This window comes from Molossus molossus, unplaced genomic scaffold, assembly GCF_014108415.1.
Source record: "Molossus molossus isolate mMolMol1 unplaced genomic scaffold, mMolMol1.p scaffold_m16_p_1, whole genome shotgun sequence".
Classification (NCBI taxonomy): Eukaryota; Metazoa; Chordata; class Mammalia; order Chiroptera; family Molossidae; genus Molossus; species Molossus molossus.
The window spans coordinates 48964752-48979351 of record NW_023425344.1 but is presented as its reverse complement, the minus strand read 5'-3'; the positions used below and the strand labels follow the sequence as shown (position 1 = coordinate 48979351).

General features: G+C 33.8%; 1 protein-coding gene across 1 annotated transcript in view; it reads left to right on the top strand.

The window, feature by feature from the left end:
• Positions 1-14600, top strand: part of UBA6 (ubiquitin like modifier activating enzyme 6) — a 91963-nt gene that overhangs the window by 56952 nt on the left and 20411 nt on the right. The window contains exons 14-20 of the mRNA XM_036266471.1: positions 1602-1745; positions 3980-4047; positions 4875-4953; positions 5817-5897; positions 10226-10303; positions 12541-12722; positions 14222-14327. Of these exons, the coding sequence (XP_036122364.1) occupies positions 1602-1745; positions 3980-4047; positions 4875-4953; positions 5817-5897; positions 10226-10303; positions 12541-12722; positions 14222-14327 (738 nt within the window). The remainder of the gene's footprint in view (positions 1-1601; positions 1746-3979; positions 4048-4874; positions 4954-5816; positions 5898-10225; positions 10304-12540; positions 12723-14221; positions 14328-14600) is intronic.

Below are 14600 nucleotides of genomic sequence, written 5' to 3'. Positions count from 1 at the left end.
TAGATTCCTACTTCTAGAACCCCCCTCTCTCAGGATAACGAAAAGGAGTTTCTTTAATGGGTGGCAGTTTTGTAGGAGGGGGGGGGGGTGTATGGCTTGGTATGTATGAATCTTTTTGATTTCTGGCATCTGTAAAAGGATGCCTCCCCCTTTCTAATTATATCTTTTTCCCAGAGAAGTTTTTTACCATAGACATTGCCGAGATCTGCCATATTTCATACATGCTCAGTACTTTTTGCACTTAGTGTGAGACCTTCTATTTTCCCAGGGTGATTTTTGACTATACTTTGTCACTGTTAAGCCTTTCATTCTTTTTCCTGTGGTTTCATGCTTCCTGCTCTGTGCAGGTTTACAGCAATATGAAGTCCAGAAATAGTTCTGTTGGAGTTTGATGTTTATTTTTCTTTTTACAGGTAATTTGAAAGTCATAATATTCTCTATTTACTAGTAATGCTGAAGCCCCACCACTGGTTTATTTCTCTTGTGGATATGTATGTGATCTTCTGGAGATTTTGTGGGGAAATTCAGATTTAGACCGATGTCATTATCCTAGGGCTTCTGTTAACATTCTCGTTATTGTTGTTAATATTATCAATACCACCAATATCTGCATTCACATGGTACAGTTTAAATGAAATTATACTCTGAATTAAGTGTTGTGCTAAATAGTTGAAAAACTATGAGATACAGAAAATTGAAGTGGAGTGGATAGAATAGTGAGTAGATACTAACCTTTTTTTTTTTTAGTCATAGGTATCTCTGAAAATATAAAAAAGTCTTTCCTCTTTCCCCCTCGGTGCACAAGTACTATTCTTTTACATAGGTTTTCAGGAGATTAATTTAGCCAAACTTTAATCTTAAGGTTAAGATTAAGGTTACTAATGTTGAAAGAAATAGAAAACAGAGCTCATGAAGAGATCTTTATCACAAATAAGAAATTATGCTAAAATAATAGCTCCAAAATTCAAATCTTCAACATTTCCTTTCTTATTTTGAGAAACATTTCAATTTTTAAGTATGATAATGAGAACTTTGTGATGATTAGTTCTTAGATTAGTATGGAAAAGTGCCATTATGCTCTTAATTTTTTCTAAACTGACTTTTTTAACATGTATTGCTTTTCACACTTTTACTTTTTATATACCACTTAGAGCACAAACTGATAGATCCATATCATTTTTATGGGTCATTTTATTTTTATTTGTCTATCTATGTTCAAGGTTTTCCTGGAGTTTTTGTTAAAACCTTTTTTTAAATTCTGGTTGTTTCTAAATATTGACAGACATCACAGAACTGTTATTTAACAAAAACTATAAATGCAGATATTTCGGTTAATTCTGAATGGTGCCCTTGTGTAATATAAAGACTCAGAAGCAAAAATGGCAGGTACTGATAAAGAGAAATATTGCTTGGGTAACTAACATGCTACTGGGTTTTTCATCGTGTCATTAGAACTTTCTTAGGACTTAACAACTATTTAGTAGAGAAACAGCTTTTTTTTTAATAGTTAAACTATAATATTCTCACATTAAGTCATTGAAATTTTGAGTGTACCATGTGAATACTGTTAACATTATTGTCTTTCATCGCCTGTGTTTCAGCCTGAAGTAAATGCTGCTGATGTACGTTGGCTCTCTTGGACTGCTCAAGGCTTTTTACCCCCACTTGCTGCTGCAGTAGGAGGTGTTGCCAGCCAAGAAGTATTGAAAGCTGTGACAGGAAAGTTTTCTCCTTTGTGTCAGTGGGTTAGTTCTGTATTTTAATATTATTTTATATTTAAGGTTGAATTCTCCATCTATATAATAAATGTCTGTTATGACTTTTAGTATTGATATATTATAAAAGCAACCTTAGAATATTTTTTGATGCATGAAAGAGATGCCACCAAAAATTAATTCTATGATTGAAACTGATAGGATCATATATTGAGGCTATTGGACTGTAAGCCAGAGTTGCATTCTAGGATGAAGTTCCCTCATTTGTGACAGTGAGGGAATGAATTTTATATCCTTACACTTAGTCTCTTATATTATTAGCTTAGCATTCATGGGCTGTCAAGACTCTTGAACTTATTCCATAGAATCTTTGGCATCATGAATCTTCAGATTCCTTTTTTAGGTATATACTTCCAAAGGTAGAAGGCAAGGGAATGGTAGATTTGAGAGCTAGATAGGATAAAAAATATTTTTAAAAAACCCTCGTTTCTGTTACCAGAAGTAATAGTTGGCAGATGATATCAAAGGATACTCTTCAGGCCTTTACTTTTTTTTTTTTAAATATGTTTTTATTGATTTTTTTTTTTTAGAGAGAGGAAGGGAGAGGGGGAGAGAGAGAAACATAGATGAGAGAGAAACATCAGTTGGCTGCCTCCTTCACATTCACTACTGGGGATAGAGCCCACAACCCAGGCATGTGCCTCATCAGGAATTGAACCAGCGACCTCTTGCTGCATGGGATGACACTCAATCCACTAAGCCACACAGGTCAGGGCAGGCCTTTACTTTTTTGAAACACTACACTTTGTAACTATAGCTTTTATCATTTTTTATGTTTTAAGAGGTATCCACATGACACTTTTTTTTTAAGATTTTTATTTTGATTGACTTTTAGAGAGGAAGGGAGAGACATTAATGTGATGGAACATTGATCGCCTCCTGCACACCCACAAACCCACAACCCAGGCATATGCCCTGACTAGGAATTTAACTGGCAATCTTCAGTGTGCAGAAGGACACCAACTGAGCCACACTGGCCAGTATTACAGAGTGCTATTTTGCTGCTGAATTACTTTATTTATTTTAACACAGTACAAATTTATTTGTAAAAGTCTGGATTAGATACAACTGTTAATGTCACGGGAAATAATATAAATTGTATTAATAATATACATACTGTGTTATAAGTAAATAATAACCATTTGGTCATGTTCAAATTTAGCCACATAAGTAATTTAAATGAAAATGAGAGTGAGACTTAGTTCTTTTTTTCATTAGTTTACCCTAAGTCCGCTTGGTATTTTTTTAAATGCATTATAAGTGACATATAATATATCCAAGCTGGAAAATAAATATAGACTAGATACTTGCTTTTCAAAGAGTAATCAAATTACTGACAGCACAAAAAATAATTTTCCTCTCACCTTCCAAGTTCTTTTAGTTGGGCTAATCAAATTAACATAAAATGCTGTAACAGCAGAAAATGTCCAAAATGAATGAAGGATGTACGAATGGGGGTGCCATAGAATATGAGACCCCAAGGAGGCATTGCGCAGTTGAGACTTAAATACCATATGGACAAAGGAGAAGGAGGCAGGAGCCTGAGATTTCAAAGGGAAAGCAGGCAATTTATAGATAGATGAGAAAGATCAAACATGTGGTAACTAATTCTTGCTGGGAAATAGAGGAAAGTTCACCAGACAGGCTTTGCTAGATTTCTACCTTTCTGCCACATTTAGTTTATGTTGCTAAGGTGATGCTCCCTTCCTTTTAGCAGGCTGTTCTATCTGAATTCCTTTAGGCAGGGAAAGGGTCAAAGTTCTTTCTGAGTATTTTGTGTCATAATAACCAGATTAAAATCAATTACCCAAAAGGCATATTTGGGGTGGCAAAACTTGGTCCCCTTTATTACATATTCAAATGTAGCTAAAATTGAATGGGACTTTCAGAGTTTTTATGTATTTATATGAAATAGGTTTGGAGATGAAGTATTCTTTTGTTTGTTAAAACAGACATCTTTAAGATGGCTAAATTACATGAATCAAATTAGTATTTTAACAAATCCTTCAGGTTTAATCATTGTTTTAATGAAAGAAGGACTACAGGAGTGTATATTGTATAAAAAACAATTCTCATTTTTATTTTATTCTAAATTGGTATTTTTATCATTTTCTTTAATTATTAAATAACAACTAAAGTGACTATTTTTTCTCTTGATTTAAGTTTTATACATAGTAAGTTATATTTTTATCTTGTACTTTAAGTTATACATTGAAGCAGCAGATATTGTCGAGTTCCTAAGCAAACCTGAGCGTGAAGAATTTCTCCCACGGTAATATTGGAATTTCTGTTGCTTTTTTCTTATTTGTCTATTTGTTAGAGGCAACTGGATTAAAAGAATTTTTGTTTAAACATGCATTTGTTTTCAATTAAATGTCTTTTCTGAAACTAACTCATTTACTTCTGCAGTCATTTCTTCTCTAGGTGACATGTCATAATAATGCTATGTGCCTTTACCACTTTATAATTAAGTAATATAAAGTTTTAAATTATATATATGTGTTTATATATATATATATATATATATATATATATATATATATATATGTATATGTTTGTTTTTGTTTTAATCCTCACCAAAGGATATTTTTACATTTATCTTCAGACAGAGTGGGAGGGAGAGGAAGAGAGAGAGAGAGAGAAACATCGATGTGAGAGACACATTAATTGGTTGTCACCCGCATGACCCCAACTGGGGCTGGGGACTAACCACAACTGAGATACATGCCCTTGGCCAGAATCAAACCTGGGACTCTTTGGTCCGCAGGCCTACACTCTAACCACTGAGCCAAACTGGCTAGGGCTTAAATTATATATTTTTATGAGAATAATTAGCATTGAAAATAACCATTCTGATGAACAGGTGCTGTCTGCAACTTTTGTTTGTATTAATGATTCACCTTTTTGAGTAACAAATCTCTGAGAATCTGATAAAAGCTTATGGATTCATTCTCCCCAAAATACACATACCCCAAAAGTTCTGACTTCAGTTTAATGTACAACATTAAATTTGTGTTAACAATGAAACTAATCTTAATAATGTGTTAAATGCCTTTCTGTTTTTTTGTTTTTGTTTTTTTGGAATGTTCTTTTCTTCAGAGGAGATAGATATGATGCCTTACGAGCCTGCATTGGAGATACTTTGTGTCAGAAGCTGCAAAATTTGAATATCTTTTTAGTAAGTATGATAATGATGAAAATAAATAATACATTCAAACTGCTATTATATATCAACAAGTTAATTTATTAAAGCCAATTTGAGTCTAAATGAATACAGTTTCTAACATTGTAGACATTCAGTAAATTCTTAGGAGTTTGCAAACTATGGCTGACAGACCAAATCCATCTTCAGTTCGTTAATAATGTTTTGTTGGAACACAGGCAAGCCCATTTATTTATGTATTGTTTAGGATTTTTTTTATGCTTGTAATAGTAGTTTGAATGGTTATGACAGACAATATGGCCTGCAAAGCTGAAAATATTTACTGTCTAACCCTTACCAACACCTGATCTAAAAGAGTTAATACATTTAAAATGAAAATATAAGCATGATAGTTTTGAACATTACATAATTTTCTAGAAATACATTAAAATTGGTTGGGTTTCTTGTTTTTTTTCTTTTCTCACCAAATGAAAGAATATGGAGGGGAATGCTGTCTTTCTTAAATATCCAAGAAATCTTTTTTATTAAAATATTGCACTGGTGTTTTGTGCCGTTTTTATCCAGCTTATATTTTTGAAAATGAGCTCACTGTCTGGCTTTTTGGAATTTTAAAATGTTTTCTGTTTAAAGGAAAGTTAAATATTGTGCTTTTTCTTACTTGGTTTATTTATTTATTATTTTTCCTGTAACTGAGACGCTTACTAATGGCATCATAAACCAGTTAAATTCTTTAAACTACAATGAATCACGAATGTTCAAGTTATTTTTAAAAGTATATTTATTGTAAGTTAGCATTTGATGAAAATTATGCTGAAATTGCCCTTTAGTAAGTAGAAATTCTGATTTTGCTTACTCTGATATATTTTTCTCCTTCATAGGTAGGATGTGGAGCCATAGGCTGTGAAATGTTAAAAAATTTCGCTTTACTTGGTGTTGGCATAAGCAAAGAGAAGGGAATGGTAAGATAAAAATTCTTGAGAGTTAAAAGTTTATACATATTTCTGTTGGTGTCCATTTTTAAAAATTATCTTTATTATTGAGAGTATTACAGATGCCACCCCCTTCTTTTCCCCATTGACCCCCTCTACTCTGCTCCCACCCCCCACCCAGGCCTTCACTGCACTATTGTCTGTGTCCATTGGTTATGCAATATGCATTTAAGTTCTTTAGTTAATCTCTTCCCCTCACCCTTGATTCGTCAGTCTGCTCCCTACTTCAGTGTCTCCGGTTCTATTTTATTCGTCAGTTTATTTTGTTCATTAGAGTCCACATATAAGTGAGATCATGTGATACTTGTCTTTCTCTGACTGGCTAATTTCACTTAGCATAGTACTCTCTAGGTCTCTCCATGCTGTCTCAAAGAGTAAGAGAGCCTTCTTTTTTTACAGCTGCATAGTATTCCATTGTGTAAATGTATCACAGTTTTCTTATCCACTCATCTACTGATGGGTACTTGGGCCGTTTCAGATCATAGCTATTGTAAATAGCGCTGCTATGAATGTAGGGGTACAACTATTCTTTCTGATTGGTATTTGAGGCTTCTTGGGATATATTCCTAGAAGTGGGATCACTGGGTTAAATGGCAGTTTCACTTTTAATTTTTTGAGGAAACTCCACACTGTTTTCCATAGTGGCTGCACCAGTCTGCATTCCCACCAGCAGTGTGCTAGGGTTCCCTTTTCTCTACATCCTCGCCAGCACTTGTTGTTTGTTGATTTGATTTGGGGTTTTTTTGTTGTTGTTAATCCTTCCTGAGGATATTTTAGATAGAGTGGAAGGGAGGGAGGGAGTGAGGGAGATATAGAGAGAGAGACACATCAATTGCCTGCCTCCCACATGACCCGGACCAGGGCCGGTATCCACCCTGCAATCCAGGTACATGCCCTTGCCCAGGAATTGAACTTGAGACCCTTTGACCCATGAGCAGATGCTCTAACTGCTAAGCCAAACTGGCCAGGGCTGTTCGTTTGTTGATGGTAGCCGTTATGGCAGTGTGAGATGGTACCTCATTGTCATTTTAATTTGTATCTCTCTGATGATTAGTGATGTTAAGCATTTTTTCATATGTCTCTTGGCCATTTATATGTCTTTGGAAGAGTGTCTACTCAGGTCCTCTGCCCATTTTTTAAATTGGATTGTTTGTCTCCTTTTGTTCAGTTGTGTGGGTACTTTTATTTATTTTTTGAAAGGTGTCCATTTTTAAATTGCATATATCAGAAGTATTGTTTTTTGAAGACAGATCAAGCTAGAAATTGGAAGACTCTGATTCTATTCTGACCACTTGTCAAAAATTAGGCAACCCTGTGGCAAATTAATTTTTTGCTCCTAAATTTCTTTCTGTAATACTTGCCACGGATATCTGTACCACTAACCTCATGATATTATCGTTAAGATCAAATGTGAAAGTGCTTTGAAAACTATCAAGCACATTAATATTGTTATTGTTTTATTAGATACTACTTGTTAATTATTAAGTAAATCTTTTTTTTTTTTTTTTTTTATCCTCACCCGAGGACATTTTTCCATCTTTTGTACAGATAGAGTGGGAGGGAGAAAGAGGAAGAGAGAGGGAGGGAAACATCGATGTGAAAGGGACACATCGAGTGGCTGCCACCCACACGACCAACCAGGGCTGGGGACAAACTGCAACCGAGTCACATGCCCTTAGCGGGAACCGAACCCGGGTCTCTCCAGACCGCAGGCGGACACTCCAACCGCTGAGCCAAACCGGCCAGGGCTTAAGTAAATCTTTAAAGTGGGAAAAGCTAACTTTAGGAAGTTGAATACTACACAGATATCATTTCAATTAGTGAGTATCAAAAGAAGGAGTAATAAAAACTCATGTATACAATTTAAATTCTTAAGACCATAAGTTTTTGTTTTTTGGGAAGCCATGTCATATATTTTAATGAAAATATATTTCACTTTAGGATGTAAACTAGCTTCCGATAGTAGTGATTGCATAGATTTGTCATGGTGACTAACAGTAAGTAATTTTATAGTTAATTAAACTTGACTTATTACTTCACTGAAAAGAGGGTATTCCTTACTATCACAGTTATGGGCAGATGTTCTGCATTTATATGATTCCTACCCAGTATTTCTAAATATTGTGTTCTACAAACTGCTATTTGTTCTGGTCATTTTAAAAGGTATTTTAAAAAGGAATAAATACATAGACAGCAATGCTTGGAGTCGGGGGCAGGATCGGGAGGGAGGGTATCTGGGGGGGAAAAGGAGAAACATCTGGAACAAAAATAAATTAATTAATAAAAGTAAATAATAAATGAATTAATAATCCTTAGTCACATGAATTTGGGAATCACCTGAATACTTCAACTTTTTGGGAATTGACAATGTATTTTAGCATATAAAGATTAGGAAAAGAGTTTCAGTAAACAAATCTGACTTCAGGTAAAAAAAACAAGGTAAGTTCATTGGGACAGATTTTTAAGTATTTACAAATGTAGCTTAACTAACGAGAATGAAGGAAGGAGAAATCCCCAGATTCCAGGAACCAAAAGAGAAATTAATTCCCGAGCTAAAAGCCGTGGTGACTCCAAAGCATTTATCTTTTTTATTGATTGATTTTTAGAGAGCGAGATGAAGGGTGAGAGAGAGAGAGAAACATCAAGTTGTTATTCTACCTGTTTATGTATTCATTGGTTGGTTCTTGTATACGCCCTGACCGAGTGAATCCACAACCTTGGCGCATCTGTATGACGCTCTAACCAACTGGTTACCCGACCAGGGCCAACTATTTCTGTGTCGAATATTTGTCCAAAAAATTAAATAGAGAAGTCAGTCATGAGAAATTAAAATGCAGAGCATGCACCACACTTGTATATGGGGTCCAAAATTATATCATAAAAATTTTAAGCAGAGAAATAAATATAACAAATTTAGGACCTTTGAAACCTCCAGAGCTCTCATTAAAACAAATCTAAAACTGCATCATAGTGATACTTTACACCCAGAGTATATAGGACTATGCCAAAAAATCTTCATCTGTTCTAGATGATTTACAATTAAAAATGATCCTCTAGAAAAAAGGTACCACATGGAAAAATAATCAATCAGCCGAGGAAAATTGAAGAATTAGCTCTCCAAGAACTAGAATTAATAGGAGTGCTGCAGAATAGAAAAATCTGTGGATAATAGAACAAACTTTAAAACAGAGTTAGAAATGACCGAAGATAAAAAAACAGGGAAAACACACTGACATTTTTACAAAATGTCGAATAAGAAGTTCTGTATAGTGAGTGAGCTCAAAAGTCAGATAGATATAGCTGAAGTGAGAATTTATGAATAGAAGATAAATATAAGTATCCAGAATGTAGTGCAGGAAGATATATTTGTAATGGTAGAGGATAAATTTGCATAGTCCAACATGAGTGTAGAATTTCCAGAAAAAATAAGATAATGAAGAAGAGGCAGTTTCCAAGGATAATGACAAAAGTTTTTACTTTTGGATGGTAAGTTCACGGTGCTGTATGCAGGTGATGTGTTATAGAGTTGTACACTTGAAACCTGTATGGTTTTATTAACCAGTGTCTCCTCAATAAATTCAGTTTTTAAAAGTAAACAAATTTAAAAAAAGAGATGTGGGCAACAACAAAAAAAGAAACAAGTGTGTTAAAGCAAATCCAAGGCAAAGATGAAAAGAAATTACCTAATAGACTTCTCATCAGCAAGAAGTGCACATCTAAAGATAGGGAAGCAGATCTTCACAGTACAAGGGCAAATTACTATCAACCCAGATTTCTATACCTGCTGTAAAGATATCTGACAAGTAAAATGATAATGAGTTACCACTTGTTGGTTCTCACTGAAAGAGTTACTAGATAATGTGAGCAATGCATGAAGCAAGGCTAAGTAGAGGCAATGTCTGATTTGGAAGTGGGATGGTTAAAAATAAGTGAAATGTTCACTGATAATATGGAAAGTGGAAGGGAGACTTTAAATATGCTCTAATTGTTCAGGACTAAGATATTTTAATTAATTTTAGATAAGTCACATATCTACATGTTAAAATTTTGAATATAACCACATAAAAATAGATGTTTAACTTGTTTGACATGTTCCTTTGCTAAACATTAATTATAATTAAGTATAGGTATAAAAAGAGTACTGATGGTAATCATTTTGAAACATTTATATTCATACTTTTATCAGCCAAAATAATTTAGAATAACTGTGGGAATTGTTTTAGTCATCCCAAGAAAAGCAAAATAGATTTAGACTTTTTTGTTATATAATTTCAGGCATTTTCTTTTCTTGATATTAGGTTACAGTTACAGATCCTGACTTGATAGAAAAATCCAACTTGAACAGACAGTTCTTATTTCGTCCTCATCACTTACAGGTATGTTGCTATTTCAAATTTAAATCATCAGTTGTGTTATACAAAACAGAAGAGTTTTCTTTTAATACATAGAAAATGATGTTTGACATAATATAGTTTTTATTTATTAGAATCTCATCAAATAATGGGAATGATTATAGGGGAAAATATCAATTATTTTAATGTAAAAATTGATTTTGGGTATTAAAAACTGAGTTGTGAATTGTGAGCAGTATTTTTTTTTTCACTTTGTAATCACCAAAGTATGTCTATATATTTTAAAAACTAAGTGTATAGCCCTAGCCGGTTTGGCTTGGTGGTTGGGGCATCAGCCTGTGGACTAGAGAGTCCCGGGTTTGGTTCCCCCAGGGGCACGTACCAAAAAAATAAACTAAGTGTATATGTACAAACAGGTTCTCTAATTTGAAATATTCGAGTTTAGCACTTAGAATTTTGTGCTCTTTTGATCTTGTTTGACTATTTAACATACCTTTTTATTGTAAAATACTTGTTTTCAATCTTTTTTTATAGAGATCAAAATATTTAAGTCAGAAAAGAAGCAGTTTAAAGGCAGTCAGGCAAATTTGGTTTTACTTTAGAAATGTTTTTCACTATATTTTTTTAACAATTTATATAATTTTAGTGAATGAAACTTAAGGTGTCACAAACAGAAAAGTAACTAAAGCAGGTGATAGTTAACCTAATAGCCTCACTTATCCAAATATAAAGAATTAAGTACCGGTCTCTCATGAAATAAAATGTATGTCACAAAATTAATTTACCTAACTGTACATTTAACTTATAGAGCTATAGAGGCTTGTTTATTCTTATTTTACTAAGTTAACTTATAGAACTATAGAGGCTTGTTTATTCTTATTTTACTGAGTTCTAACAAAGTTTCTGCTTTGTATTTATACTAATAGCACTAAGAAGTGAAAACATGTCAGATAAACAGTGTGTGAGAAGAGACAGAAATACCATTAAAACTAGATGCATGCAGCCCTGGCCGGTTTGGCTCAGCAGTTAGAGTATTGGCCCATGTACCAGAGAGTCCCGGGTTTGATTCCTGCTAAGGGCACATAATTCGGCTGCAGTTTGTCCCCGGCCCCGGTTGGGGTCGTGTAGGTGACAACCACTCTCTCACATCGATGTTTCTCTCTCTCTTCCTCCCTCTCTCCCTCCCTCTCTGTCTGAAGATAAATGCAAATATGTGAGGATTAAAAACAAAAACAAAAAAACTACATGCATGTATTCAGACAGAATGGTCTGTAGATAATTAGTATCAGAGCCAATACTTCCAAGTGAACTTTGAAGACACTAGTGATCTTTAAGAAAAGAATGAATTATATTTAGGGTATTCTTTTTTATAAAACTGAAACATATATAATAATTTTTTGTTAATATTTGTATTCAGAATAACATTTATTTCCAAAGTGTTAGATTTTTATACTTATGAGAACTCATTTTATGCAATTTGGATTTTTAATATTTTACTGAATGTATTCTCATCTTTTTCTGAACACTTACCTAATTCAAACCTCATAACTAGGAAGAACAATGTACTTTTAGTTAGGCTTTTAACTAGTTTTTTTTTTTAATTGATTTGAGAGAGAAAGAGAAACAAATATCAATTTGTTGTTTCACTTATTTATACATTTATTGATTCATTCTTATATGTGTCCTTACCAGGGATCCAACCTGCAACCTTGGCATATCATGATAACACTCTAACCAACTGAGCTACCAATCAGAGCCTAACGAATATTTTAATAACTCTAAAGCACTTAGCTGTAAAAGAGAGGTTATTTAGATTTCTATTAAGAACGTGTAATTATTTAGACTAATATGCACTGTTAAATGTAGTATGACTACTCCCGGCTAGTGTGGCTCCCTGGTTGAGCGTCAAACCATGCACCAAGAGGTTGCCAGTTTGAATCCCGGTCAGGGCACATGCCCAGGTTGTGAGCCAAATCCCCACTAGGGGGCATGCAGGAAGTGGCCAGTTGATGTTCTCTCTCATTGATGTTTCTCTCTCTCCCTCCCTCTCCCTTCCTTTCTTTCTAAAACCAATAAAGAAAAATTTTTTTTCTAATGTAGTATGACTACAATGAATATAATTTTCACGAACTAAAAAATGAACATTGATCTCATTACTGTCACCTCACATGTATATTTTCCAGCGTGACAATGTTTAAGTTCAGTCATAGGCTATCTTTTCTGTTTAACATTTATTTCTTCTGTTTTTGTTATTTGTTTAGAAACCTAAAAGCTATACTGCTGCTGATGCAACCCTGAAAATAAATCCTCAAGTAAAGATAGATGCACACTTGAACAAAGTGTGTCCAGCCACTGAGGCTACTTACAGTGATGATTTCTACGCTAAACAAGATATCATTATTACAGCATTAGATAATGTGGAAGCCAGGAGATATGTAGACAGGTATGTAATTGAAATTCAGGTTCATTGTCTTTTTTTTTTTTTAATGTTTTTATTGATTTTAGGGTGGTGGTGAGTGAGAGATATTGATGGGCGGCCTGTTGCATACCTCCTACTGCGGATCATGCCCACAACTCAGGCATACGCCTTGACTGGGAATCAAACCTGTGACCTCTTGATGCATGGGACAATACTCAACCAACTGAGCCACACTGGCCAGGGCATAATTTTATTTTTTGTTTGTTTTCACTTCTGTTTCCCACACCTACTTGTTGAAAAGTTCTAAATTTTTTTTATTATTCTTTATGTTCCTATTGTGATACTCCTCAAACCCTGTGATGATTTCCCATTATACTTAGGATAAAATTCAAAATCTTTAACATGACCTAAATATTTTTATAGTGTCTGGCACTTATCCACCTGGCCAACTTAACATTTACTTATTCCTTCCTAGCTCCCTATATTCCAACTACACATTTCTTTTTTCTGTCCTTACAGAGCATGCGGCATTTTTTTTTTTTTTTTTAATCTCAGGGACTTGCACATACTCTTCTTCAGCCTTAGGAAATTATGTTTACCTTGTTGCAAAACTCCTGATCCCAAATTTACCTACTTACTCTTCACACATCTTAAGTCTTTTTCTTCATCCTTTAGTTGCATCCTAAAATATATTTCTTCAAACAGGCTTTCTTTAACCCCAAATTCTAAATTAGAATCTCCTAAGGTAATCTTATACAGCACTAAGCATTATCCTTCATAGCACTTATTTTTATTGAGATACATATTCATTTAACATTTATTTCCTCATTAAATCATTTCTTTAGGTACCATTTATTTTCCCATTACTATATCATCAGTGTTCTACATATGATGTCATTCAGTAAATATGTGTTAAATGAATGACTATAATGTATGCATCTTACATAACTTTTACATTTTCATATGAATATTTAATGTTACGGTATTAGAGTAGATATATTAGCAGAGGGAATTTTACCAGTTTAGAGTGTAATGGAAAGTTTGTACTCTTGGGCAGATGAAGGAAAAACAACTTCAATTAATTGTATAGAATATAGGTGTTACAAGTATTAAGAAGGTATAGTGTTATTTGGAAAAAAGAAAGTATTGAGAAGATACAGTGGGATAGAACCTGTAGCCAGAAAGTAACCAAAGAAGAAATAGGAAGCAAGAGAAGAAAAGATAACATAGTTTAGAGTTAACCTAGTAAAAAACAAACCCAAAATTTGGTGGTGGTAGTAGTACTAGTAGCAGTACTAGTAGTAGTAGAAGGTAGAGACAAAAATTATAGATTGAACAGCAAAATTTGTTGAGGGAAGGAGACAGAAATAATAAATAGGTTGTTTGGTGGTAATGTATGTTTCATAAAATATAGTCAATAAGTGATCAGTGTGTGCCGTGGTCAGTAGAAAGTGGTAGGATTTCCTCTGCTTACATTGTTCTTGCTCACTTTTATATTTGTTTCCTATTGTCTTTCCAAATAGCCGGTGTGTTGCAAATCTACGGCCCCTCCTGGATTCTGGAACAATGGGCACTAAGGGACACACTGAAGTTATTGTACCTCATTTGACTGAATCCTATAATAGTCATGTAAGTGAACCAGGTTTTAAAGTAAATATATCTTCTTTATATCTTATAATTTTTTTTGTCTTCATCAGTCCATAAATTTTATTTAGCTTCTCTAATCTTGTTTTGATCTGCCAGTGATGTTCATACATATGTATATGTGCAGTTTTAAAAACATAGCTGAACTGATTTTTGTAAATCACCAAAATTTTGATTTGAGTCTTTCTGGAGTCTGTTCTTTTGTTTACTGCTTATTTCTCAGAGGTGCTTTATTAGTTTTCTAACAAGCATTCAACT